Below are 24,781 nucleotides of genomic sequence, written 5' to 3'. Positions count from 1 at the left end.
ACTTTTTGGAAATACTCTTTCCTTGGCCTTGCCCCCATTCGAGTTCCACACTATGGGATTTAGGCTTCCAGCAATGTAGCATGGCATGTGGCCAGATGCACGCACAAATCCTAATTGGTGCCAATTAATTTCAATAATTGAAGGTTAACAGCTCATTAGAAACATAAAGACAGATAAAGGCCAAATGGCCCATCTAGTTTGCCCGTCCACAGTAACCATTATCTCTTTCTCTCTCTGAGAGATCCCATGTGCCTATCCCAGGCCATCTTGAATTCAGACACAGTCTGTCTCCACCACTTCTTCCGGGAGACTGTTCCACTGTAAGAAAGTATTTCCTTAGATTACTCCAGAGCCTATTACCTCTTTTTTTTTAATCTTTATTCATTTTTAGAACTTTCAATAAGTGTAACATAATATACAATCATTTTATACTTTAACATCACTTAATATACCATCAAAGTATAACTCACATCAAATATCCCGCCTCCCTTATACCCAATAATTGTTTTTAAGCATAAGAAATCATAAAGTATTTCCACCCCTCTCGTTTCCATTTGAGAAGCTGCAGTGACTTGACAGGAACATTAAACATGACTTGTAAACCATTTGAGGAAGATGCAGTGGGATAATAGGACTTAGGATAACAGAGGTAGCCATGCTACCCATAGTACATATTATAGAGCTAGAAGCCCTCTGCAGCTGGTATGTTAGATTTTATGGTCGTCCTGGTTATCTGAAATTGAAATTTTGCTGCCCAGCTCATCAGCCCCTGTTCTTATGTCCTAAGAAACAAGTTTCCCTGTCAGGTTAGAAGAACATACAGCTCTTCACAGAATAAGCAGAGGAAAAAAAAATTAGTCACTGTAGTAGTATCCATGTGGTCTAAGAGAAGTTGAGTTGTACTGAACATTTTTAAAAGTAAGAAACTAGTTTTGCACTTATACCTGAAAAGAAAATTATATTTTATACTTTCTTTTGTCTAGAGGAGCCTATCACCTTTTAACTTCATCCTATGCCCTCTCATTCCAGAGTTTCTTTTCAAATGCAAGAGACTCGACTTATGCGCATTTACATAATATAGGTATTGAAACGTCTCTATAAAATCTCCCCTCGCCCACCTTTCCTCCAAAGTATACCGATTGAGATCTTTAAGTTGTTCCCATACTCCTTATGATGAAGACCATGCACCATTTTAGTAGCCTTCCTCTGGACAGACTCCATCCTTTTTATATCTTTTTGACGATGTGGCCTCCAGAATTGCACACAATATTCTAAATGAGGTCTCACTAAACTCTTATACAGAGGCATCAATCAGGTGCAATAAATCAATAGGCAATAAGTTGCACGTGCATCTTGAAAGCAGGTCCAACTTTAGACACTCAAATCTAGAATCAGGGGGAAAACATGTTTCAACTGGCACATACATGGTTATGGTGTAGAATAGCAACCTAAATGCAATGTTATGTTTTCTATTCTGCCTTTATCTATTTAGTTCAAGGTCGGATTATATTATAAGAGGTTGCTAATACAGGTAGATCAATACAGTTATTAATACAGTTAGGTCATAGTTACAAACACACATAGTTACAAATTCAAGTAGGTCATTGTTGGTTCATCGTTATGTCCCAGCAGTTGCATTAGACAGTTTAGAATGGGCTTTTACAATTGCCATTTCAGTTAATTCAGGGCTGGCTCCCTGTCATGGTACAGACATGCTTTTAAAAGTTTTCTGAACCTGAAATAGTAGGCACAAGATCATAGTGTAAGTGGTAGTTGGTTCCAGCATTCTGCTAATTGATATTGGATGGATAAGGTAATTTGCCTGGTAGACTTTGTATTGTTGCATGCTGGGAATTTTAAATGGAAAAGATTTCTGGTGGAATATCTGTTGGAGGTACCCTGGAGCAGGGTGGCCGGCTCTATTAGGCTGTCGGGGCATTCCCTCTCAGGATCTTATAGGCAGTGATGTCTAATTTAATCTTGGTCTTTGTGGTTATGGGAAGTCAATGTAGTCTCATACAACAGGGCTGCAGGCGTTCCAATTTCCATAGTTCATATATGAGTCTTACTGCTGCATTTTGAACTAGTTTTAGATGCGATAGCTTTTTCGAGCAAAGAACTAGTGTCACACTATAGTAGACTAGCCAAGATAGGATTAGGGATTGCACTAAAATTCTGAAAGCCTCAGTTTCATAGTATTTTCGGATGGATCGTAGCTTTCTCATCACAAGGAAAGATTGTTTTATTATTGATTGTATGTGGCTCTTCATGGATAGGTGATTCTCAATATGTACTCCTAAAATTCAGGATTGTAGTTCTAATGGAAAGTCTGTGTTGTCTACTGTAATCTTTGGAGTGTAGCGTGGGTCAGTCAAGGGTCCTAGCCAAAGGGATTTGGTTTTGTTCTTATTTAGTTTGAGGCGGTGGGTTGAGGTCCAGTTTTCTATGAGGTGGACACATTTTATGGCACTGGTGAGGGTATTGGCTAATGCAGCCATTATAGGTACCATGATCGTTATGTCGTCTGCATAGATGAAATATTTTATTCATGCGAGATCTAAGTTGGTTCCCAAGGATTGCATTAGAGGGTTGAACGCTGATGATGAAAATGTGCATATACTGGTATATACACTTTTATCTTTGTCATTTTTTTTTTTTTTTTTAGAAAATCAAATGTGTAATTTCCAAGCTCTGTCACAGAGACACTGGTATCCCTTGCCAGTTTGGCTTTTGGAGAGACAAAAAGCCCCTAGGAATTTAGGGAACAACCTCCCCTAATCGCTCCAGTGCAGTGCTGCTCAGTAGCAGATGTTTACCTAATCTTTTTTTTTTTGTATATTTTTGTATTGGCAAGCAAAAACACTGCAAGAAATGCACAGCTGAGAATAGAAAACAGTGCAAAGGCTGAAAAGCAGCAATGTAGTACATCACAGCACAAAGAGAAATAGAAATCCTCAAAAACCCAACAAATGGCATATTTGCGATACAAAATATGCATAAAAGACCCAAAGACAGCAGAGACTGCATACCAATGATTTTACATTTTCACCCAATCCGATCCCAAACTCCCCCAAACCCAAAGAAAAGAAAAGGAGACTCCCCCAACCCACCACGTGCCATCCCCCACTCCCCTCTAGGACCCTGACGCTCCAGCTAATGTCGAGGAGTACTTCTTCCAGAGGTAACAGTAAGCCCTGCGATCATCTCTCTGACTGTGTGAGAAGCGAGATTGTTCCCACTGAACCATCTGTACCATTAGATTCTGCCAGTGATGAAGAGAAGGGACGCATTCCCCCAACCAGTATTGCAAAATGAATTTCTTAGCCAGCAAGAGTGCCAAAAGAACAAATTGAATTTGATACTAGCCTAAGCCTTGGTTGCATAAATCACCCCTATACCCAGTAGCAGCACCTTAAAAGACCACTCAAGGGAAGTCCCCAGCATAGTCTCTAAAGCAGAGAAAATACCCAGCCAGAAAGCTTTCAGCTGGGGACACTCCATAAAATGATGCACTATAGTGCCACTAGCAAGTTTACATTTATCGCACGTGGCATCAGCCCAAAGTCCCATCTGTTTACCCTTGCTTCTAGTGATATAGGCCTAGTGGAAGATCTTAAATTGTATCTCGTGAAGACCTACATTAGGGGTGACATGAAAAGCCAAAACAAAGCCATTAGCCAGTTCCTCTGCCGTGACCGTCTCCCCCACCAAAGGAGCCCAGACTGCCGCTAGTGGAACAAAAGCAGAATGCTGCTAGAACTCCCTACCCAGGGCATACCACACAGCCAACTTATTATGAGGGACAGAAGTAAGCATGAAGAGCTTATCCAAGGTAGTGAAAGCGACATGGCCCCCCGGCTCACCCCTAAGGGCTAAATAATAGGGGCAGAGTTGGAGATATTGAAAAAAATAATAATAATGGGCCAGGAGTCCCCATTTCTGCTGGGCTTGTTGAAAGGAGCAAACCACCCCCCACCCCAGGTTGTGTAGTTGACTCAAATATCTACAGCCCCCTGCCCTCCAGTCAGAGAACGCCATCGCCTCTTGACCTGTAGGAAAGTTCAGATGTTTTAGAAGCAGGTGTAACTCCTGATGTTCTTTTTGGACCAAGTGACTGTGGTTTTTTGTTGTCTCTAAGAAGATCCATTGCTCCAGCTTTTCCCCATATCTGAATTTGCCAAGGTGCCTTCATTGATCGGTTTCACAATGCAATTGCGTTACAGGCTGGCTTTGTATAACAGCCACCCAGTACTTATGTAGTACTGTTTAGATCCAACCTGTAATAATCCTGATCCTCAGAAGTTCTTTAAGTAGCATTTGAAAGAAATTTAGGATAATAATGTATGATTTATGCCTTAACATGAGGGAGACCAGCAAAACATCTCATCTCCTGTTGCCAAGAACGTGAGCCAGGTTTAAGACCAGACATTAAAGGAGGATTTTAAAAAGTGTAAATTGCCAGTCAGCATGTATTTGCAGCATTTGGAAACAGCTTATCTTTTGCCCGGGGGCTTACATTTCCTTAAGATTCTGGAAGTGACAGAGTTCCACAGAAAAAAAAAAAAAAAAAAATTTAAAAAATGTGAGAAAAATTGTATGCAACCATACTTTAGAATCTTTGCCCCAAGGTACAATGGAAAGCCAGGCAGAAATTCTCCAGTGTTTTGTGGTGTTTTGTTTCTGCTCGAGGTTTTGAGCACAGTTTCTTCTGACGATCTTTTTCCCTTCCAGAAACTTAAAAAAAAAAACAACAAACCCAGCTGGAAAACAGTGTTAACAAAGGGGCCTTAGCATTACGCTATGTTAAGCACTAATTCAAACTTAACATAGCCTAATGCAGGCCACCACAATGTGTTTTGTTGCTTTTGCTATTTCAGGGGTGAAGAATGGGCATGGAAATGCTATTCAGCTAGTGCATTGACATTAGCGCACACTAAGGCCTTGTTATACAAAGCCGCGGTAGCAACTGCTGTTGAAGCAATTGCTCCGACACCCATAGGGATTAAACGGGTGTCAGAGCTTTTGCTGCACATCATCCACTACTGCAGTTATGTAAAATGGGGGGGGGGGAGGGTGATTGAATAACACTGACTTAACATGGGAGCCTTTAATGCCTCCTATATAGGCAGTAAGGCCTCGATTCTATAAATGGCATCAAACGTTAGGTGCTTAGATCAACGCTCCTAGCCAGTCTAGGTGCCCAACTTCATTTTTTTTCATTAGCTTAATCAGCACTGATAATTGAAAGTGCCATTTAAAACCAATTTTTAAAACATTTTACAAAATGTAGCCCCCTACTACCACCATTTTACAAAACTGTAATGTAGGTTTTAGCGCCGACTATGGCGGTAACAGCTCCGATGCTCATAGAATTCCTATGAGCGTCCAGCGCTAAAAACCACACTACAGTTTTGTAAAAGGAAGGGGGGGGTTAATTTGCTGGTAGACACCTAACTCGGCAGGCATCTACACCGAGGTGCATAACGGCCAGTAGGCGTGGTTAGGGATAGATTTGGGGTGGATCTGAGGCAGAGTTTGGTCATGGATTGACTTAGGTGCTGGTAGGCGCCTACCTTAGGTGCACTTATTTTGACCAAGAAAACCTTGGCCTACCTGATAGTGCGCCTAAGGATCCGGCGCCACTAGGCATGATTCTATAAATGGAGCTTAGCGGATGATTGACAACCATGCCAAACAGTGCCTAGGAGTTAGATGCAGCTTATGGAATCAGGACCCAAGTGCTTCTGTGCTATTTTTTTTCAGTGGCCACATTCCAGTATATTGCAAACTGTGTGTCGTGGCAAGATTCCAGGTGTGCTGCGAAAGAGACGAGTCAGTCACTGCCAGCACTGGCACCTCTCCTCCTCTCTGCCCCCCTCCCCTCCACCAGCGATGGGATGGATTTCCAAGACCTGGCAGTTTGTCCGGGATTTGGAAGGCCCCGAGCTCAGAGCCACATCTACAGGACCTCTGAGTATTCGAGGATGATGAAGTGATAACATCACGCACATGCATGTGGCATCACCGGTCCACATCCGCACATGCTCAGAGGCCCTGTAGACACAGCTCCGAGTCTAGTGTGCCGTGGCAGAGTTTGTGAGACACTGCCATATACTAATGCTAAATTAATGCACAGCCAGAAAAAGATATAATTGTATTTATGGCCTTGCTAGAAATGGGCTTACCGTGCAGGAAAGTCCCGCATTAGGATGTGCTAAGCCCATATACTAGCGCAGCTTAGTAAAAAGGCCCCAAATTGACTTGTAGACTTAACACGTTTTTGTTCTGCCTTTACCTGAAACTTAGGGCTCCTTTTACAAAGCTGCGCTAGCGGTTTTAACGCATGCACCAGATAAGTGAGCGCTAGTGGGAAGCAGAAACCCGAGATACAACTATACGATGGGAGGGATGTTATTGAATGAGAGTATCCAAGAAAGGGACTTGGGGGTAATGGTGGACATGACAATGAAGCCGACTGCACAGTACACAGCGGCCGCTAAGAAGGCAAATAGAATGCTAGGCATAATCAAGAAGGGTATTACAACCAGAACGAAAGAAGTTATCCTGCCGTTGTATTGGGCGATGGTGCGTCCGCATCAGGAGTACTGCGTCCAATATTGGTCGCCGTACCTTAAGAAGATATGGCGTTACTCGAAAGGATTCAGAGAAGAGCGACGCGTCTGATAAAAGGGATGGAAAACCTTTCATACGCTGAGAGATTGGAGAAACTGGGTCTCTTTTCCCTGGAGAAGAGGAGACTTAGAGGGGATATGATAGAAACTTACAAGATCATGAAGGGCATAGAGAGAGTAGAGAAGGACCGATACTTCAAACTTTCAAAGAATAAAAGAAGAAGAGGGCATTCGGAAAAGTTGAAAGGGGACAGATTCAAAACAAATGCCAGGAAGTTCTTTACCCAACGTGTGGTGGACACCTGGAATGCACTTCCAGAGGACGTAATAGGGCAGAGCACAGTACTGGGGTTTAAGAAAGGATTGGACAACTTCCTGCTGGAAAAGGAAATAGAGGGGTATAGATTGAGGATTACTGCACAGGTCCTGGACCTGTTGGGCCGCTGCGTGCGCAGACTGCTGGGCACGATGGACCTCGGGTCTGACCCAGCGGAGGCATTGCTTATGTTCTTATGTTCTACCCAGAAATCTACCACCTGCTCAAAAGGAGGCGGTAGCGGTTAGTGCGCCTGGCAATTTACCGCACGCTATTCCGCACATTAAGGCCCTAGCGAGGCTTTGTAAAAGGAGCCCTTAAATTTGCTTCTTAAAAATGTCTGAACTGCAGGAAAGTAATATATAAAGACAATGTTTTGGCAGATTAGAATGGTATATCAAAGGAACACGTTTAATTATGACCTGTGATGGGTTTTCTGTCAAAATTTATATCGGGTATCTGCAATGTTTAGTATATGGGCCTTGATCCCTTGTGAATCCCACAAAATAAGTGTATGCCACTGAAGAAGAAGGGAATTTTGAATCTTGAATATTCTACACTAGGAGGTCTATTTAATAAACCGCCTTATTACCATTGCAGGTTTTAATGCACATTAATCCCCCCCACCCCTTTACAAAACCGTAGCGCAGTTTATAGTGCTGGCCTCAGCAGTAATGGCTCCATCGCTCATAGAATTCCTATGAGCGTCAGAGCTGTTACCACCGTGGCCAGCGCTAAAGAACATGCTACGGTTTTGTAAATGGAGGAGGAGTGGGGGTAAATTCAAGCCTAACTAAAATGCAAATGAGATCATAATCATGCTAATGAGTCAACTAGCGAGTGAAAACAACTTTTTTGCCAAGGAGCACAAGTTCATCGCTCAAGAACTGTAGTTGCCGCACACTAGTGCGTGATAGTGCTCAGCCTCACCCACCGCAAGCAGGGCATAGGGAAGCCATGTCAGCTCTTCCCACTTTAGATGATGGCAATAGCAACACAAGAGCTACTAGAAACTGCTCATGCCCCACTAAAGATTTGGAATGTCCTGACAGTGAGGAGTCTGGAGAATGAAGAAACTTGAGGGGCAGCCAGAAAGGGAGAAAGTTGTCTTTTGGGGCAGTCGGGTATAGGTTTCGGTGAGGAGGGAATGAGCATATACATTTATGGGGGTAGTTACTAAAGCGTGTTACGGTAACAACATACGATATGTGTTCTTCACATGGGTTCAACAGCAATGTCAAGCAGTATATTTCCAATAACATATGTGAGTTTAAGTTGCCGAGGGTTACATAATAATGATATGCCAAGCATGCAAATACAGAACAGCTCACTATTATATGCATCAAACAATACAACTTGTGGTAAACTCTCCAACAGAACAACATAATGCCAACTCAAAACTGACATTGTTTTCCTCCCTGGTGCATTCATAAAGTGAGCAGTGCCAAAGCGATCGACTCACATACGATCCTCCGCCTGCACCACTGGAGGCAAGAGAACCCCCCTGCACTGCATCCCCACCTCCATGTCCTCCAGAGAGAAGAAGGAACACTCTACCATCACATACCCACCCCCCTAGCCCTGCCAAAATTGAACTTTAAAATACACATTCGTAATTTCTCTCCTTATTAAAACAGCCAGAAATGCAGGGGAAGGGGCATGCTTCTACTTTAGAACGTAAGAACATAAACATTGCCCTGATAGGACAGCCTGAAGGCCCTTCTCGCCCAGCATCCTGTTTCCAGCAGTGGTCAATGCAGATGTTAGGTACCTGGCAAGATCCAAAACCATTAAAAACAGATTTTATGCATGTTTATTCCAGGTATATGGAGTGGATTTTGTTCTCCATCTTAATCATGGTTTATAGACTCTCTTAGGAACGTGTCAAAACCTTTTTTTTAAACATTACTATGCTAACCACATTTACCACATTCTCTAGCAAAGAATTCCAGAGTTTAATTACATGTTGACTAAAGACATATTTTATCTGATTTGTTTTGCTGTAAATTTACTACTTAGTAGCTTCATTGTGTGTCCCCTAGTCCTTGTATTTTTGGAAAGAGTAAACAAGCGATTCACATCTACCCATTTCACTCCACTCATTATTTTATAGACCTCTAGCACCATCTCCCCTCATTCATTTCTTCACCAAGCTGAAGAGACCTAACCTCTTTAGCCTTTCCTCATAAGGAATTTGTCCCATTCCCCCATTATCATTTTCATTGCACTTCTCTGTACCTTTGCTAATTCCGTTATGTCCTTTATGAGATGCTGTGACCAGAATTATGCACAGTAATTGAGGGATGGTCGCACTATGGAGTTATGCAAAGGTATTATAATATTTGGTTTCCATTCCTTTCCTAATGACTCCTATCTATTTGCTTTCTTAGCCACTACTGCGCACTGAGCAGAGTTATTCACAGTTTCACCATATTCACGATGGTTTTTAATAGAAAACAGCGAATAACATATGAAAAGTTATTCGCGGTTTTTCTGTATTCGCAGGTCTGTTAATTCCCTAACACAGCGAATACGGAGGGAGAAGTGTAGTTTGGGTTCCTTCTTCCCACATACATCACTTGCTCACATTAAATGTCATCTGCTATTTTGATGTCCTGTCTACACATCTTGTAAGGTCATAACATAACATTGTGCTTATTGACCGTGTAACCAGAAGTTCAACGCGGTTTACTAAAAGTTATAAAAGTAAACATGTTACATGAAATAAGATGATTCATTAAAGTCAAATATTTAGAAAAAAGATAGGTTTTCAATTGTTTTCTAAAATGGCCATAGGAATGGGTAGTAAGCAACAATATTCGGAATTCGTTGTCATGAAGATGCCAAAGTATGATCTAGAAATTTCTTACTCCTGCAACCCTGGACAGATGGAAAATTAAAGAAAGGATGAGTTCTTCTACTATGTCTGTATGATGATAAAGAAAATCTATTGACTAAGTAAGAAGGAGCTGTACCATAAACAGCCTTGTAACAGAAACAGCCTAGTTTAAACAATACCCGGGCCTCCATTGGCAGCCAATGCAATTCGCGATAAAAGGGTATAAGATGATCAAATTTCTTCAGGCCATAAATCATTCTGACCGTTGTATTCTGTATTATTGTACGTCTTGCTAATTCTTTCTTGCTGACTGTCAGATAGATAATATTACAATAATCGAGAAGACTCAATAGTAACGATTGAACCAGTAATCTAAAAGCAGTAAATTCAAAATAAGATCTAATTGTTCGCAATTTCCATAACGTGAAGTGGCATTTACGCACTACAGCATCTATCTGAGCATGCATTGTAAGATGCTGGTCTAAAATAACTCCCAAAATTTTAATCGTTGGATAAATTATATACTGAGTTGAATTTATACTAATAGAAGGTTCAGAAGAAATATTACTAGCAGTCGCCACGAAAAACTTTGTTTTGCCAGAGTTTAGCTTGAGTTTAAATTTTTGCATCCAGGAATCCATCTGTTTCATTACGATTTCAACTTTAGTGGTAATCTGGGATAGAGCTGAAGTAAAAGGTATGAAAATAGTAATGTCGTCAGCGTAACTAAACAGTTCTACATCCAGGTTGCTCAAACATGAGCCCAATGATGAAAGATAAACATTGAATAGTGTAGGTGAAAGTGGAGAACACTGAGGAACACCACATGAAGTATTCCAGAAGTAAGAAGGTCCTCATGCAATTTTTCATAATCCTGTTGTGATTTAACAATTTTAAGTAACTTTATGTCATTTACAAATTTAATTACCTCACTAGTTATTCCCATCGCTAAATCATTGATAAATATGTTAAAAAGCACCCAACGTAGCATGAACCATTGATAAAGTTAGAGAAGATTCCCAAGCCCCCAACAGCTGATGACATCCTCAACTTGTTAAACCCCTGGGCAGTAGCATAGTAAGGGGGGCACAAGGGGGGCAGTCCACCCTGGGTACCATGTTGGTGGGGGTGCCGACATCCCTCCTCCTCTCCGCCCTCACACGCCTCTTCCAATTCCTCCCCTCTGCGCGCCCCCTTCCCTTCCCCCATACCTCTAATTGAACAAGTTGTTTGTGGCGGTCAACAACGTACTCTTCGCGATCCCGTCAGTTCTCCCGCTGATGTCACGTCTGAGTGCCACAGATAGGAAGTGATGTCAGAGGGAGAGCTGATGGGGGCGTGAGGAGCACATTGTTGACTGCCTCGAGCAACAACTTCAACTAGAGGTACAGGGGAAGGGAAGGAGCGGGGCAGGGGGGGATTGGGGAAGGAGTGGGGAGGCAGAGATGAGGGTGGGGGAGGGGCACCACTGCCCCGAGCGCCTCTCACCTTTGCTACGCCACTGCCCTGGGCTATCAGAATATCACGGCAATCATTCTGCTGCCCCTCAATATCTCTCCTCTCTTCTCTCTCCTTATACACTTCCATTCCTCAGAGAAGCCGCTCTTAGCTTTATTCTTCTCCTCCACTGCCAATTCCTTTCATCTAGCTGCCCCCTATGCCTGGAATAAATTACCTGAGTTTGTCCGCCACACCCCTTCCCTTGTTTAAAAGCCAACTGAAAACCCACCTTTTTTAATATAGCCTTCAATCCATAACCCTACTCCCTACTGCCAACCAACCCAGCCAGCAGATTAACCGTTCCCCTTAACTGTATCCGTGACATTTTGTTTGTCTGTTTAGATTGTAAGCTCTTTCAAGCAGGGACTGTCTTCTCAGTGACTCTGTACAGTGCTGCATATGGCTGGTAGCACTATAGAAATAATTAATAGTAGTAGTAGTATGCACAGGATGTGAGCATTGCCACTGACAAGCTAAGAATATCTTCAGTTGTCAGGACTTGGGGATTCCTACCAGGTAAGGTATTTAATTTTTATGTCTGATGGAGTGGAGGAGGTAGTGGAGAGTACAGAGGAAATTCATTGGGCTTACTCATTCCACCCATTGGTCCACCCAAAAATTGCCTTCTGTCTATGCCACTGCTGAGATACCATACCATAGGTTAATGACTCCCACAGTGAACTATGCTGCAATAAAACAGCAGCTTTTACCACAGCTTGATAACTTGCCCCCCCCCCCCTTTCCCCTGTACACTTTTGGGAAATTGGTAGGACCTGCCGGCACTGTTCACTCTAAACTGAGTGGGAGTCCTCCAGCTACAGTCTTGCCAGTGGGGGGTGCTGTTTCCCTATCACGTTTTTCAATAATGAGGGACAGGCAAGTTCTGCAGGATTCCAGGGAATTGCCTAACCCTAGAGACTGGTGAAAACATAATATTGAAGCACCACCCTCTACTGGTAGCTTCACAAGACAGAGAATTTCAATTGTTATTGCTTGGAGCTTATTCTTATAAATATTTCAGAACTCAACTGAAAACTTATCTCTTTTCGAAATACTTGGTCAAAATAATTTATTTTTTTTGTCATCCTTAAATTGTTTTTAGTTTATAATCTTTTGTAAACCGTGTAGAATTCATGGTTACATGGTTAAGAAGTATGATGTTATGTTATGTTATGCTATGCTATGTTAACAATGGCTGGTGGGTGGGTATCTTTTTGTGCAAGGACTTTGGCGTGAAGTGGGGTGCTCAATGCTGTCAATACTGCAAGGAGGACAGCTGTTTTAAGTCAGTACTGTAGTCCCTTTAAGCATGTTCTGATGAGCAGTACTGTGTTTTCCAGGTCACAAGAAGAAGCCATACCAGAGTATTCAATAAACTGCTGTTCTTATGTACAGAATGTTACACACTGCTTTGTGGTCAATAATGAAAGGCTGTTAAACCGGCAATTAAACCGAACCAAAGTAACTACTGCTGGAACTAATCCATGTTAACACCAGATGTTAGTAATATCAAGTTTTAACAGGGTTTAGGAGCGAGGTCCTTAGGTTTCCTGGGCCTATATTTTTCAACGTTGCACATTATAAATATTGGGGCAAATATTTGGATGGTAGTGGTGAGCATTTTGCTGGTTTATGTGGAGCCTGCTAAGTCAATATTCCGAATTTTAAGTTTTATACAATCCCATTTATGCAGTTAGCCTGGCTGCTGAAGTGTAATTATCTATTAACATCAACCACCAATAGACCTACCTATGCATCAACTTTCTCATATCTAATATACAGAGTAACACTGCTCATTTCTCATTTCTCATAGTTCTTATCACATCAGTCAATTGATTGTATTTCTAGAGCCATCAGAGGCTGCACTCTAAAATATAAAACTTTTTGCCGCTAAGCTTCCTCATCGGCTCTCTCATTTATCTTATACAAAATCCTTAGGTTTTTTTTCTCTTTTTTATCTAACCTATGCATATATATTTGATTATTTGAACAGTACGGCGTAGTGTAGATCTTAATAGCCATCTGCAGTCTTTTAAATTGCACTGCTGCCGACATACATGTTTTGTATGCAAATCACTGCTTCAGGACGCGGTATTCTATTTAGATGAAAGCTTGTTAAATGTGGCAGGCACAAACACTCAGTTCCACGTGTGATTATCAGCAGTTGGCCAGCAATGTGTCACCTCCACCCCCCAAATAGCCGGTTTTCCCTTAGGCAGTAACAAGGGCCAGATTCTGTAAATGGCACATACATAAGGCAGCGACTAAAAAACATGGCATCGTTCGCAAGTCAATCACATGTAGGCGCTGTTAACAGAATTACGGCTACAGAAAAACTTAGTTGCTGGTAATGTACGCCAGGGTTTTAAAGGCCTACATTAACCAGTGTCTAAGTTTGACTGAGAATCACGGCTAATGGCACCTACGGTGTTCTCCGCCCCTGACCACGTCTACTTTGACCTTAGATACTGTTAGGTGTCTTGCTTAGACACGATCCCAGCACCTACATTTTTTGATGAGCTTTTAATCGTTTTTTAACAGCGCAGTCAATTATCATGCCAATTAAAAACCAATTAAACATAGTAATACAGTAAATAACAGCAGATAAAGACTTGAATGGTCCCATCTTATTTAATATTTTCATCAATGACCTAGAAGAAGGAACATCCAGTTTGCAGACGACACAAAGCTATGCCGGGCAATCAGATCGTAGAAGGATAGCGAGGAACTCCAGAGTGACTGGTGTCAGTTAGAGAAATGGGCGGAGAAATAGCAGATGAAGTTTAATATGGAAAAGTGCAAAGTAATGCATTTAGGCAGAAAGAACAAGGAACACGAGTATAGAATGTCAGGTGCACCTCTGGGTAAGAGCGAACAGGAAAAGGACCTGGGTGTACTGATAGATAGTACCCTGATGCCGTCGGCACAATGCGCGGCAGCGGCAAAGAAAGCAAATAGAATGTTAGGCCTGATAAAGAAAGGAATCACGAGTAGATCGGAGAAAGTTATAATGCCGCTTTATAGAGCAATGGTCAGACCACATTTGGAATACTGTGTCCAACATTGGTCTCCCAACCTAAAGAAGGATATAAAACTGCTGGAGAGGGTGCAGAGACAAGCAACGAAGCTCATAAAAGGTATGGAGAACTTGGAATACGAGGAACAACTTAAGAGACTGGGATTGTTCTCCCTTGAGAAAAGGAGACTGTGAGGGGATATGATCGAGACTTTCAAAATACTGAAAGGAATTGACAAAATAGAGCAGGAAAAAAATTATGTACAATGTCCAATGTGACACGGACAAGAGGACATGGACTGAAGCTAAGGGGGGACAAGTCCAGGACAAATATCAGGAAGTTCTGCTTCACGCAACGAGTGGTGGACACCTGGAATGCTCTCCCAGAGGAGGTTATTGCGGAATCCACCGTTCTAGGATTTAAAAGCAAACAAGATGCACATCTCCTTACGAGAGGCATAGAGGGATATGGGTGACTAAAATTACACCAGGTGTACACCTGGCTGGGCCTCCGTGTGTGCGGATCACCGGACTTGATGGACTGAAGGTCTGATCCGGAGATGGCAGTTCTTATGTTCTTATCCAGTCTGCCCTGTAATTACCCCTCCCTGCCCCCCCCCCCCCCCTTTTACAAAACCGTAGTGTGGTTTTTAGCACTGGCTGCTTTCAATGGAAGTAAAACCCAGATATCTCGGTCCGTTCTCTTTTTTCTGGAGCCCTATGTTAACCCTAGACCCTTGGTTCCAACTACTGGAGTTCCAACTACTGGAATTGTTGTTGAAGCTCTCTCCAGCCAATCCAAACCATCTCCTTTGCAGGATTCAGACTGTGAAAGTTTGTTGTAAGTTAGACAGCAGCAGGGTGTCTACCACCGCTTAACTTATGGTGCCTAAAGGCCTGATTCTATAAATCACATCTAAATCAGTAGGCGCCTATGGAAACAGCACTTGCCACATGTCATTCAAAGTTAGATGCTGTTTATAGATTGGCACCAGTAGGCATCAGAAACTTAGACACTAGTATATTAGATTAGGCCATGGTTTTCTAAGCCTAAAATGCCAGCACCTAATGTAGGTGCCTACCTGCACCTAACTCATTCCATGTCCAAACTCTGGCTCTAGTCACACCTACTTTTCGGGTAGGTGCCTCGGTGTAGATTCTTACCAAATTAGGCACCTACACCAAGAATAATTTTTTAAATTGCTTTTTAATGGTGCTGTTCAATTAACAGCACTGATTGAACCAATTAAAAAATTACTCCCGCCCCCATTTTACAAAACCGTAGCCTGGTTTTTAGCGCTGGCCATGGTGGTAACAGCTCCAGTGCTCATAGGAATTCTATGAGCATCGGAACTGATACCACCATAGCCAGTGCTAAAAACAAGGTTTGTAAAAGGGGGCATAATTTTTGTAAAAGAGGCATATTTATAGTGCTATTAATAACTCTGTATTGTAACACCGCTACAGAAGCCCCTGTAACTCTGTATAGAGCCCATGTATTGTAACACCTCACAGAAGCTCTATGGGCTAGATTCACTAAGCCCACCGATCAAGTTCTGACCACTTAGCGACCCCTTTGTGCCCTGATTTCCCTCCGACCTGATTCACTAACCTCTGTCCCAATCATCCTCTGATCCGCGCATGCAAATGAGGGGGAACGGCATTCAAAAGTAGGCAGGCAGCGATTCGCTAAAAAAAATAACCTGCAATACCGATTGGGCTGGCCGATCAACAAACAAGCGACTGCTGAGGACCAGTCATTCACGTGGTTTCTGACTGCATCTCCTGCTCTCTGCCACAATTCTCCAGCTCTCTTGCCACCCTGCTCTCTTCTGCCCCAACTCTGCCGTGATTCTCCTGACGCCCTGTTCTGCCCCGAATCTCCTGCGCTTTCTGCCCCCAACTCTCTTGCTCTGTGTCCCAAGCACTGCCATGTTTCTCTCCCAGGCTTCCCCCGCAGTGTGAGCCCGTGGTTTTAACCTGCGGGTTTAAAGCAGGTTTAAACCAAGGGCTCACTAGGCTAAAGTTAAAAAAAAAGGTCGCTGCTCTTTAATTATGCGTAGACCATCTACAAATGGTCTGTGCAATCGTCAGGATCGCTACAAAGCAATCCGGGCGGTCGGTTGCAGATGTGATTCCGATCGCACTCATTTGCATAAAGGTGATTCATGAATCAGCCCCCTGGACACAGATCGGATTGGATCCGATCCATGCCCTTAGTGAATCTGGGCCTTTGTAACTCTGTATTATAACACCTCCACAGAAACTCAAGTATTGTAACACCTTTTACAGAAGCTCATGCAAACCTCTCTGAATTGACATCGCAGTCAATGGTATAGAAGCAAACAATAAACAGTAAAAGAACAATGTTAGGTGCCTAACTTTCATTCATTTATTTAATTAAAAATTTCTTATATGCAGTTTACACAGGGCTGCTACAGAATTAATTAGTGGTCCTTGACATAAAGCATACGGGGAAAGACTTATAGACGTCAATATTTATACTCTGGAAAAAAGACGAGAGAGAGGGGATATTATAGTCATTTAAATATCTCCTTGGCATTAATGTGCAGGAGGTAAGGAAAACTCCACAATGAGAGGGCATAGGATGAAGTTAAGAGGTGATAGGCTCAGGAGTACTCTAAGGAAATACTTTTTTAAGGGTGGTAGATGAGTAGAGGTGGTTGAGACAAAGACTGTGTCTGAATTCAAGAAAGCATGGGACAGGCACATGGGATCTCTTGGACAGAGGAGATAGTAGATGCTGTGGATGGGCAGATGGGATGGGCCGTTTGGCCTTTATGTGCCATTATGCTTCTTTGTTTGATTTGTCTGAAACTCATAACATCGAGTAAAGCCTGGTTACCAGAGCATAATGAACACCAGGGAAGCAGTTAAACATAAAGGGATTGGGACCTATATACTGCCTTTTTGTAATTTTTACAACCACACTCAAAGTAGTACTTCAAGCATTTTCCCTATCTGTCCTGGTGGGCTCACAATCTATCTAATGTATCTGAGGCAGTGGAGGATAAAGTGACTTGTCCAAGGTCACAAGGAGCAGTGTAGGATTTAAACGCACAACCTCTGGCGACTGAGACTGTTGCTCTAACCACTATGGCACAGCAATGTTACTTACCGTAACAGTTGTTATCCAGGGACAGCAGGCAGCTATTCTCACTAGTGGGTGATGTCATCTGACAGAGCCCCGATACGGACATCTGCAAGCATGTCTTGCTTGAAGAAACTCAGAAGTTTCGAGATGCCCGCACCGCGCATGCGCCAGTGCCTTCCCGCCCGATGCTCCGGGCGTGTCTCCTCAGTTCAGGTAGCTAGCAGAGAAGCCAACCCAGGGGAGGTGGGTGGGACGTGAGAATAGCTGCCTGCTGTCCCTGGATAACAACTGTTATGGTAAGTAACATTGCTTTATCCCAGGACAAGCAGGCAGGTATTCTCACTAGTGGGTGACCTCCAAGCTAACCTCAATGGGATGGAGGGAGAGTTGGCAACTTAGGAGAACAAATTTTGTAACACAGTTTGGCCAAACTGCCCATCCCTTCTGGAGAAAGTATCCAGACAATAATGAGAGGTGAATGTATGAACCGAGGACCAAGTGGCAGCCTTACAAATCTCCTCAATCGGTGTCGATCTGAGGAAGGCTACAGAGGCTGCCATTGCTCTGACCCTATGGGCTGTGACTCTACAGGGAAGGGGTAATCCAGCCTGGGCATAGCAGAAAGAGATACAAGCCGCCATCCAGTTGGAGATGGTGCGCTTCGATACAGGTCGTCCCAACTTGTTTGGATCAAAGGAGACGAAAAGTTGAGGAGCAGTTCTGTGTGGTTTGGTGCGATCCAAGTAGAAAGCCAAAGCACGTTTACAGCCCAGAGTGTGAAGAGCCAATTCTCCAGGATGAGAATGAGGCTTTGGAAAGAACACTGGAAGCACAATGGATTGGTTGAGGTGAAATTCAGAGACCACTTTAGGCAGGAATTTTGGGTGAGTGCGGAGGACCACCTTGTCATGATGAAATACTGTGAAAGGTGGGTCCGCCACCAAGGCCTGAAGCTCACTGACCCTGCGAGCAGATGTGAGGGCCACCAGAAAAACCACTTTCCAAGTGAGAAACTTAAGTGGAGCCTTGCTCAGAGGCTCAAAAGGGGGTTTCATAAGCTGAGAAAGGACAACATTTAGATCCCAAACCACTGGAGGCGGTTTGAGAGGAGGATTGACATGAAAAAGTCCTTTCATAAATCTGGAAACCACAGGATGAGAAGAGAGAGGTTTCCCTTGTAGAGGCTGATGGAAAGCCGCAATAGCACTCAGGTGGACTCGTATAGATGTCGACTTGAGACCAGACTGAGACAGGTGTAGAAGATAGTCCAACACAGAAGAGAGGGAAGCATGCTGAGGCTCTTTGGAATTGGAAATACACCAGGAAGAGAATCTAGTCCACTTTTGGGAGTAGCATTGTCGAGTAGCAGGCTTCCTGGAAGCCTCTAAAACATCCCTCACCGCTTGAGAAAACTGGTGAGGGGTTACATTGAGAGGAACCAAGCTGTCAGGTGGAGAGACTGCAGGTTGGGATTAAGCAGTGATCCTTGATGTTGAGTAAGCAGAGAAGGAAACACTGGGAGAAGGACCGGGTCCCTGCTGCTGAGTTGAAGTAGAAGGGAGAACCAAGGTTGCCTGGGCCACCGAGGAGCTATTAAAATCATGGTGGCATGGTCTGATTTCAACTTGACCAGAGTCTTTTGAATGAGAGGGAATGGAGGAAACGCATACAGAAATCGATTCCCCCAATTCAGCAGAAAGGCATCTGCCTCGAGGCGATGAGGAGTGTAGATCCTGGAGCAAAACTGAGGCAGTTTGAAGTTGTGGCTAGCCGCAAAGAGGTCTATTTGAGGTGTCCCCCATTGTGCAAAGACCTGATGAAGGGGGTCGGAATGGAGAGTCCATTCGTGAGGCTGGAGGAGACGACTCAAGTTGTCTGCCAAGACATTGTCCTTCCCCTGAATGTAGACAGCTTTGAGGAAGGTATTGTGGTGAACCGCCCAATCCCAGACTCTGAGAGCTTCCTGGCAGAGGGAGGCCGATCCCGTGCCCCCCTGTTTGTTCACATAATACATGGCGACCTAGTTGTCTGTATGGATGAGGACCACCATGTCGTGAAGCAGATGTTGAAAAGCTTGAAGAGCATAGAAGATGGCTCTGAGCTCCAGAAGATTGATCTGATGGAGGCGGTCCGCACTGGTCCAGAATCCCTGAGTGCGAAGCCCATCCAGATGAGCCCCCCAGGCATAGGTCGAGGAATCGGTTGTGAGAACCTTCTGATGAGGAGGAGTGTGAAACAGCAAACCTCTGGATAGATTCGAAGAGGTCATCCACCAAAGTAGAGACCGCCGAAGAGCAGGAGTGACTATGATGTGTCGAGTCAACGGGTCTGACACTTGAGTCCATTGAGAAGCTAGGGTCCACTGAGGAATTCTGAGATGGAGCCTGGCAAAGGGTGTCACATGAACTGTAGAGGCCATGTGGCCCAGGAGGACCATCATGTGTCTCGCTGAGATGGACTGGCGAGAAGACACAGACTGGCAGAGATGAAGAAGAGCATCCATGCGCTGAGGAGGAAGGAATGCTCGAAGCTGAATGGTGTCCAGTACCGCCCCGATGAAGGGAAGGGACTGGGTAGGCTGCAGATGAGATTTGGGAAAATTGATCTCGAAGCCTAGGCTCTGCAGGAAGCAGATCGTGGTCAAGGTCGCTGAAATGACCGTTGGAGCAGACGGGGCCTTGATGAGCCAGTCGTCGAGGTATGGAAATACCTGAAGACCCCTGTTCCGGAGTGCAGCGGCCACCACCACCAGACACTTCGTGAAGACTCTGGGAGACGAGGACAGGCCGAATGGAAGCACCCGATACTGCAGATGTAGATGTCCCACCCGAAATCTGAGGAACTTGCGAGAGGCCGGATGAATGGGAATGTGAGTGTAGGCCTCCTTGAGATCCAGAGAGCATAACCAGTCATTCTGTTCGAGGAGAGGGTAGAGAGAAGCAAGAGTCAGCATGCGAAACCTCTCCTTGACTAGGAATTTGTTGAGGGCCCTGAGGTCCAAAATGGGTCGCAGGTCGCCCGTCTTCTTCGGAACAAGGAAGTACCGGGAGTAAAACCCCTGGTTTAGTTGGTCCGTCGAGACCGGCTCCACGGCACGAAGCTGGAGCAAAGCCTGAGCTTCCTGGAGAAGAAGGGCGGTCTGAGTCAAGTTGGAAGGATACTCTCTTGGAGGGTGGTCCGGAGGGACCTGATGGAAATGAAGAGAGTATCCTTCCTTGATGATAGTAAGGACCCAGAGGTCGGTTGCTATGGCCTCCCAACGATGATAAAAATGACGGAGGCGCCCTCCGATTGGAAAAACAGGGGGAGGCAGAACGAGGTTGGTTATGCCCTCGACGAGACAGTCAAAAAGGCTGAGTGGTCTTAGGGACAGCAGGCGACTGAGACTTAGGCTGACCCTTCTGGGGAGGCTGGCGCTTCGCCGGTTGCCTCGCAGGTGGAGTTTGCCTCGGCTGATAATGCCGCTGATAAATCAACGGCGGACGAGAAGGTCGAGACTGCTGAGGCTTAGGCTTCGGCCTAAGGATAGATTGGAAGGATTTTTCGTGGTCAGACAACTTCTTCTTAACAGTCTCGATGGATTCATCAAAAAGATCCGCCCCAGCACACGGGACGTTCGCCAGGCGGTCCTGAAGATTCGGGTCCATATCAATGGTCCACAACCAGGCCAACCGGCGCATCACCACCGAGCAGGCCGCCGCTCGGGCTGAGAGCTCGAACGCATCATAGGCAGATTGCATTAACTGAAGCCGAAGTTGGGATAGCGAAGCAACCACTTCCTCAAATTCAAACCTAGCCTGGGACTCGATGTACGGTGTGAACTTCCGAAGCACAGGTAGAAAAAATTCCAAGTAGGCTGCAAAGTGGAAATTGTAATTCAGGACTCGAGACGCCATCATCGAATTCATAGTAGTAGTAGTAGTAGTCATAGTAGTAGTAGATGACGGCAGATAAAGACCCAAATGGTCCATCCAGTCTGATAGATGCGTCGACCAAACTTATCCATGGTTCTGCCCTCGCAGCCCGGAGGCACTGAAGCATAGACCTGGCCAGGATGAGACCGCTTGAGCGAGGATTCGACCAGGAGGGACTGGTGAGAAAGCTGAGGACCCTCGAAGCCCTTATGATGCACCGTGCGGTACCGCGCATCCAATTTGCCAGGGACCGCAGGGATAGAGTAAGGAGACTCGAAGCATCGCATGAAGGTCTGGTCGAGGAGCTTGTGCAGGGGAAGCCGCAAGGACTCCGCCGGAGGACGAGGCAAGTGCATGGTATCGAGGTATTCCTTGGAGTATCGAGACCCAGCATTGAGAGTAATGTCCATGTCATCTGCCATCTGCCTGAGGAACGATGAAAAGGACAGTTGGTCCGCCGTCGCCGGTCTGCGATACGGACTAGAAGAAGAAGAGGCTTCAGGCTCCAGAGAGGCCTGCGAGCAACAGGACGAGTAGAAAACCTCAGGGTCCTCGAACTCCGGGCCCGGAGGAGGAGACCCAGTCGAAGCAGCATACCCCAACCGAGGCAATTTCTTCTGAGGCGAGACAGTCGAGTGACGAGAGGAATGCTTCGAAGAATGTCTGGACCGATGCCCCTCCCGATGCCTGGAAGGGGATCGAGCCCGTCTGTGAGAAATTGGCTCAGATGCCGCCAAGGAGCAGATCGGACTCGATGCCGTCGATCGCAGAGGCGGAAGAGTCGGCGCCTCTCCCGACGCCGCCCAGGTTTGGTAGGGGGTTCGGAAGAACTCGTCCTGCTTCCTGCTATGCCCAGGACTGGGTGGCTCCGAAGGTGGACGCCACACTGAGTCATGGGGCGGAGTAATCGGTTCCAAGGGAGGCAGGTCACTAAACGAGGCTTTCCTCGAGGGAATGGGCTCCAAGGGAGGCATATCACCAAGGGAGGCCCTCCTCAAGGAAATCGGTTCCAAAGGAGGTATAGCGCTAACGGAGGACCTCCTCGAGGACCCGGACACCGCTCGCCGCTCCTCCTCGCCGAGCAACGAGGTCGTGCGGCGAGGAGGAGGAGAAGGAGGCGGTCCGCCCCTCGAAGCCGAAGCTGGAAGGTCACCCTGGATGGTGGCAATCAGCCGAGGCCCCATGGTCTGCATGAGCTCCACGAACTGAGCCTCCAGAAGGGACCGCAACGAAGCCGATATGGAGGGATCCGCACTAAAAGGGGGCCCTTCCGCACGGTCTCCGCGCTCCTTCGGTGCTGCGTGCTTCTGCTTGCCAGTCTTCGGCACCTTGAGCACCACCGGTGGAACTGTCGGGGTCGATACCTGCTCCGAGGAGACGGAGGAAGGCACCGGCGCCGAAGCCGGGGCCGAAACTGGTGTGAACGATGGCGGTTTCAGGAGGTCCGAAGCAGCCGGGGAGGCAGAGGGCTTCGCGGAAGGAGTCGAAGCACCCGTCGATGTCGATGTCGAAGCTGCAGGATCCGATGAAGCTTCCATCTTGAACATGGACTCCCACAGCAGACAGCGGCGCTTAAACACTCTCGCCGTCAGAGTGGAGCAAGGCCGGCACGAATTCGGGAAGTGATCCGGTCCCAGACACTGTAAGCAGCGTCGATGAGAGTCCGTAAGCGAAATCGCGCGCTGGCACTTGCTACACTTTTTAAAACCGGTAATCGGCCGGGACATAGGCCGGAAAAGCTCCGCCGCAAGGTCGAAGGCGCGGGGCCCCAGCCACGCGGCCGACCCGGTATCGGAAGGAAAAATTTTTTTTTTTTTTTTTTTAAAGAAATCAAAGAAAGAAATAAATGCACAGGAGAGCCAAAAGAACTCAACCCGCGGCAAAAAAGAAGGCAAAAAAAGAGATTCAATGGGCGCAAATTGAAGATAGACTTCTCAGCTCCGCGGAAGAAAAAGAACTGAGGAGACACGCCCGGAGCATCGGGCGGGAAGGCACTGGCGCATGCGCGGTGCGGGCATCTCGAAACTTCTGAGTTTCTTCAAGCAAGACATGCTTGCAAGATGTCCGTATCGGGGCTCTGTCGGATGACATCACCCACTAGTGAGAATACCTGCCTGCTTGTCCTGGGATAAACTCTCTTATAAGGGTTGCTAGTCAGATAAAATTTTAAAACATAAGAACATAAGCATAGCTTTACTGGGTCCATCTAGCCCAGTAGCCTGTCCTCACAGAGGCCGATCCAGGTCACTAGTACCTGGCAAAAACCCAAATAGTAGCAAAATGCCATGCTACCGATCCAGTTAAAATTTTTAAACTGAATATGGCAAACAATTGGCAGCCTGTGAAGTTGCTCTTAAGCTCACTACACCATCGCATGATGTAACATGCGGTGGTGTAGTGATGGTAAGGGAGGTGCCTCCTCACTGGGCACCTCCTACCCATGCCCTCCTCTCTGCTCCCTTCACTCCTTCCAGACCCTCCCCCCCCCCGGGCGCCTTCCCCGCCCCATCACACTCACGCCCTCCTTTCCCCCCTTCCCTCCTTAAATCTTCACCAGCATGAGCAGCTTCTCCCGCCTGCTGCTCATGCCGGAATTGGCTTTCCCTCTGATGTACTTCCTGGCCCTGCGACCCAGAAGTGATTTCAGAGGGGAGCCACGCTGGAGTGAGCAGCAGACCGGAGAAGTTGCTCGTGCTGGCGAATATTAAAAGAGGGGAGGACGTGAGTGTGGCATGGAGGCAGAGAGGTGCTGGCCCCCCTACCAAGATGGTGCCCAGGGCGGTCCGCCTCCACATTCCCCCCCCCCCCCCCCGTCCCTCCTTACTATACCACTAGTAACATCATTAAATGAGGAACTTCCAGTAAACATTCAAGCTGCTAAGTTTTGAGCAATTTGTAATGCACATAAGTCCTTATTAGGAAGATTCACTAACAGAGAATTACAATAATCAAAAAGGCATCTTTTATAGAATCAGGGCCCAAGTGCTAATTTTCAGTGGCATAAACTGGTTACATGCTACTAAGAATTAGCAGATAGCCTGAGCGAGCAATTTAACCAGTCCACAGTAATTTCTGGCCAGATAAATCATTTTGAATATTGATCTCATTGAAGGTTTTTTTATATTGCTTTTAGATTCAAAATGCATTAGTGTTGTTAACAGCCCATGAAAGGAACAGACAATTGTACTGCATGTATATTTATCCCTACCCATTGGTTCCTACAGTAATGCCTCTCCCTATTATGCTTGTAGATATCACTGTCGGCTGCAGTATGCAGGTTGCACTCACATTCATCTGTCTCTGCAGACTGAGTTTTGCTCTACCTGTGAGTATGGTACTTTTATACTGCTTAGAAACTGAACTTTTCACATTGAAACATCACCCCATGAAACAAAGATGTAAGCTGCCAAAACACATTGTTCAACTTAATTGTTCCCTGTAAGCTGAGC

The 24,781-nt window shown here is 45.5% G+C and overlaps 1 protein-coding gene across 3 annotated transcripts in view; it reads left to right on the top strand.

Moving 5' to 3' along the window:
- LOC117367521 (dentin sialophosphoprotein-like) overlaps positions 1-24,781 on the top strand; it is a 109,963-nt gene that overhangs the window by 70,243 nt on the left and 14,939 nt on the right. For all 3 annotated transcript variants that reach the window (XM_033960124.1, XM_033960131.1, XM_033960141.1), the window contains one exon: positions 24,584-24,657. In XM_033960124.1, the coding sequence (XP_033816015.1) occupies positions 24,584-24,657 (74 nt within the window). The remainder of the gene's footprint in view (positions 1-24,583; positions 24,658-24,781) is intronic.

Source organism: Geotrypetes seraphini, chromosome 1 (assembly GCF_902459505.1).
Source record: "Geotrypetes seraphini chromosome 1, aGeoSer1.1, whole genome shotgun sequence".
Classification (NCBI taxonomy): Eukaryota; Metazoa; Chordata; class Amphibia; order Gymnophiona; family Dermophiidae; genus Geotrypetes; species Geotrypetes seraphini.
Note: the sequence above shows the minus strand (reverse complement) of the source record. Positions and strands in the feature narration are given on the sequence as shown.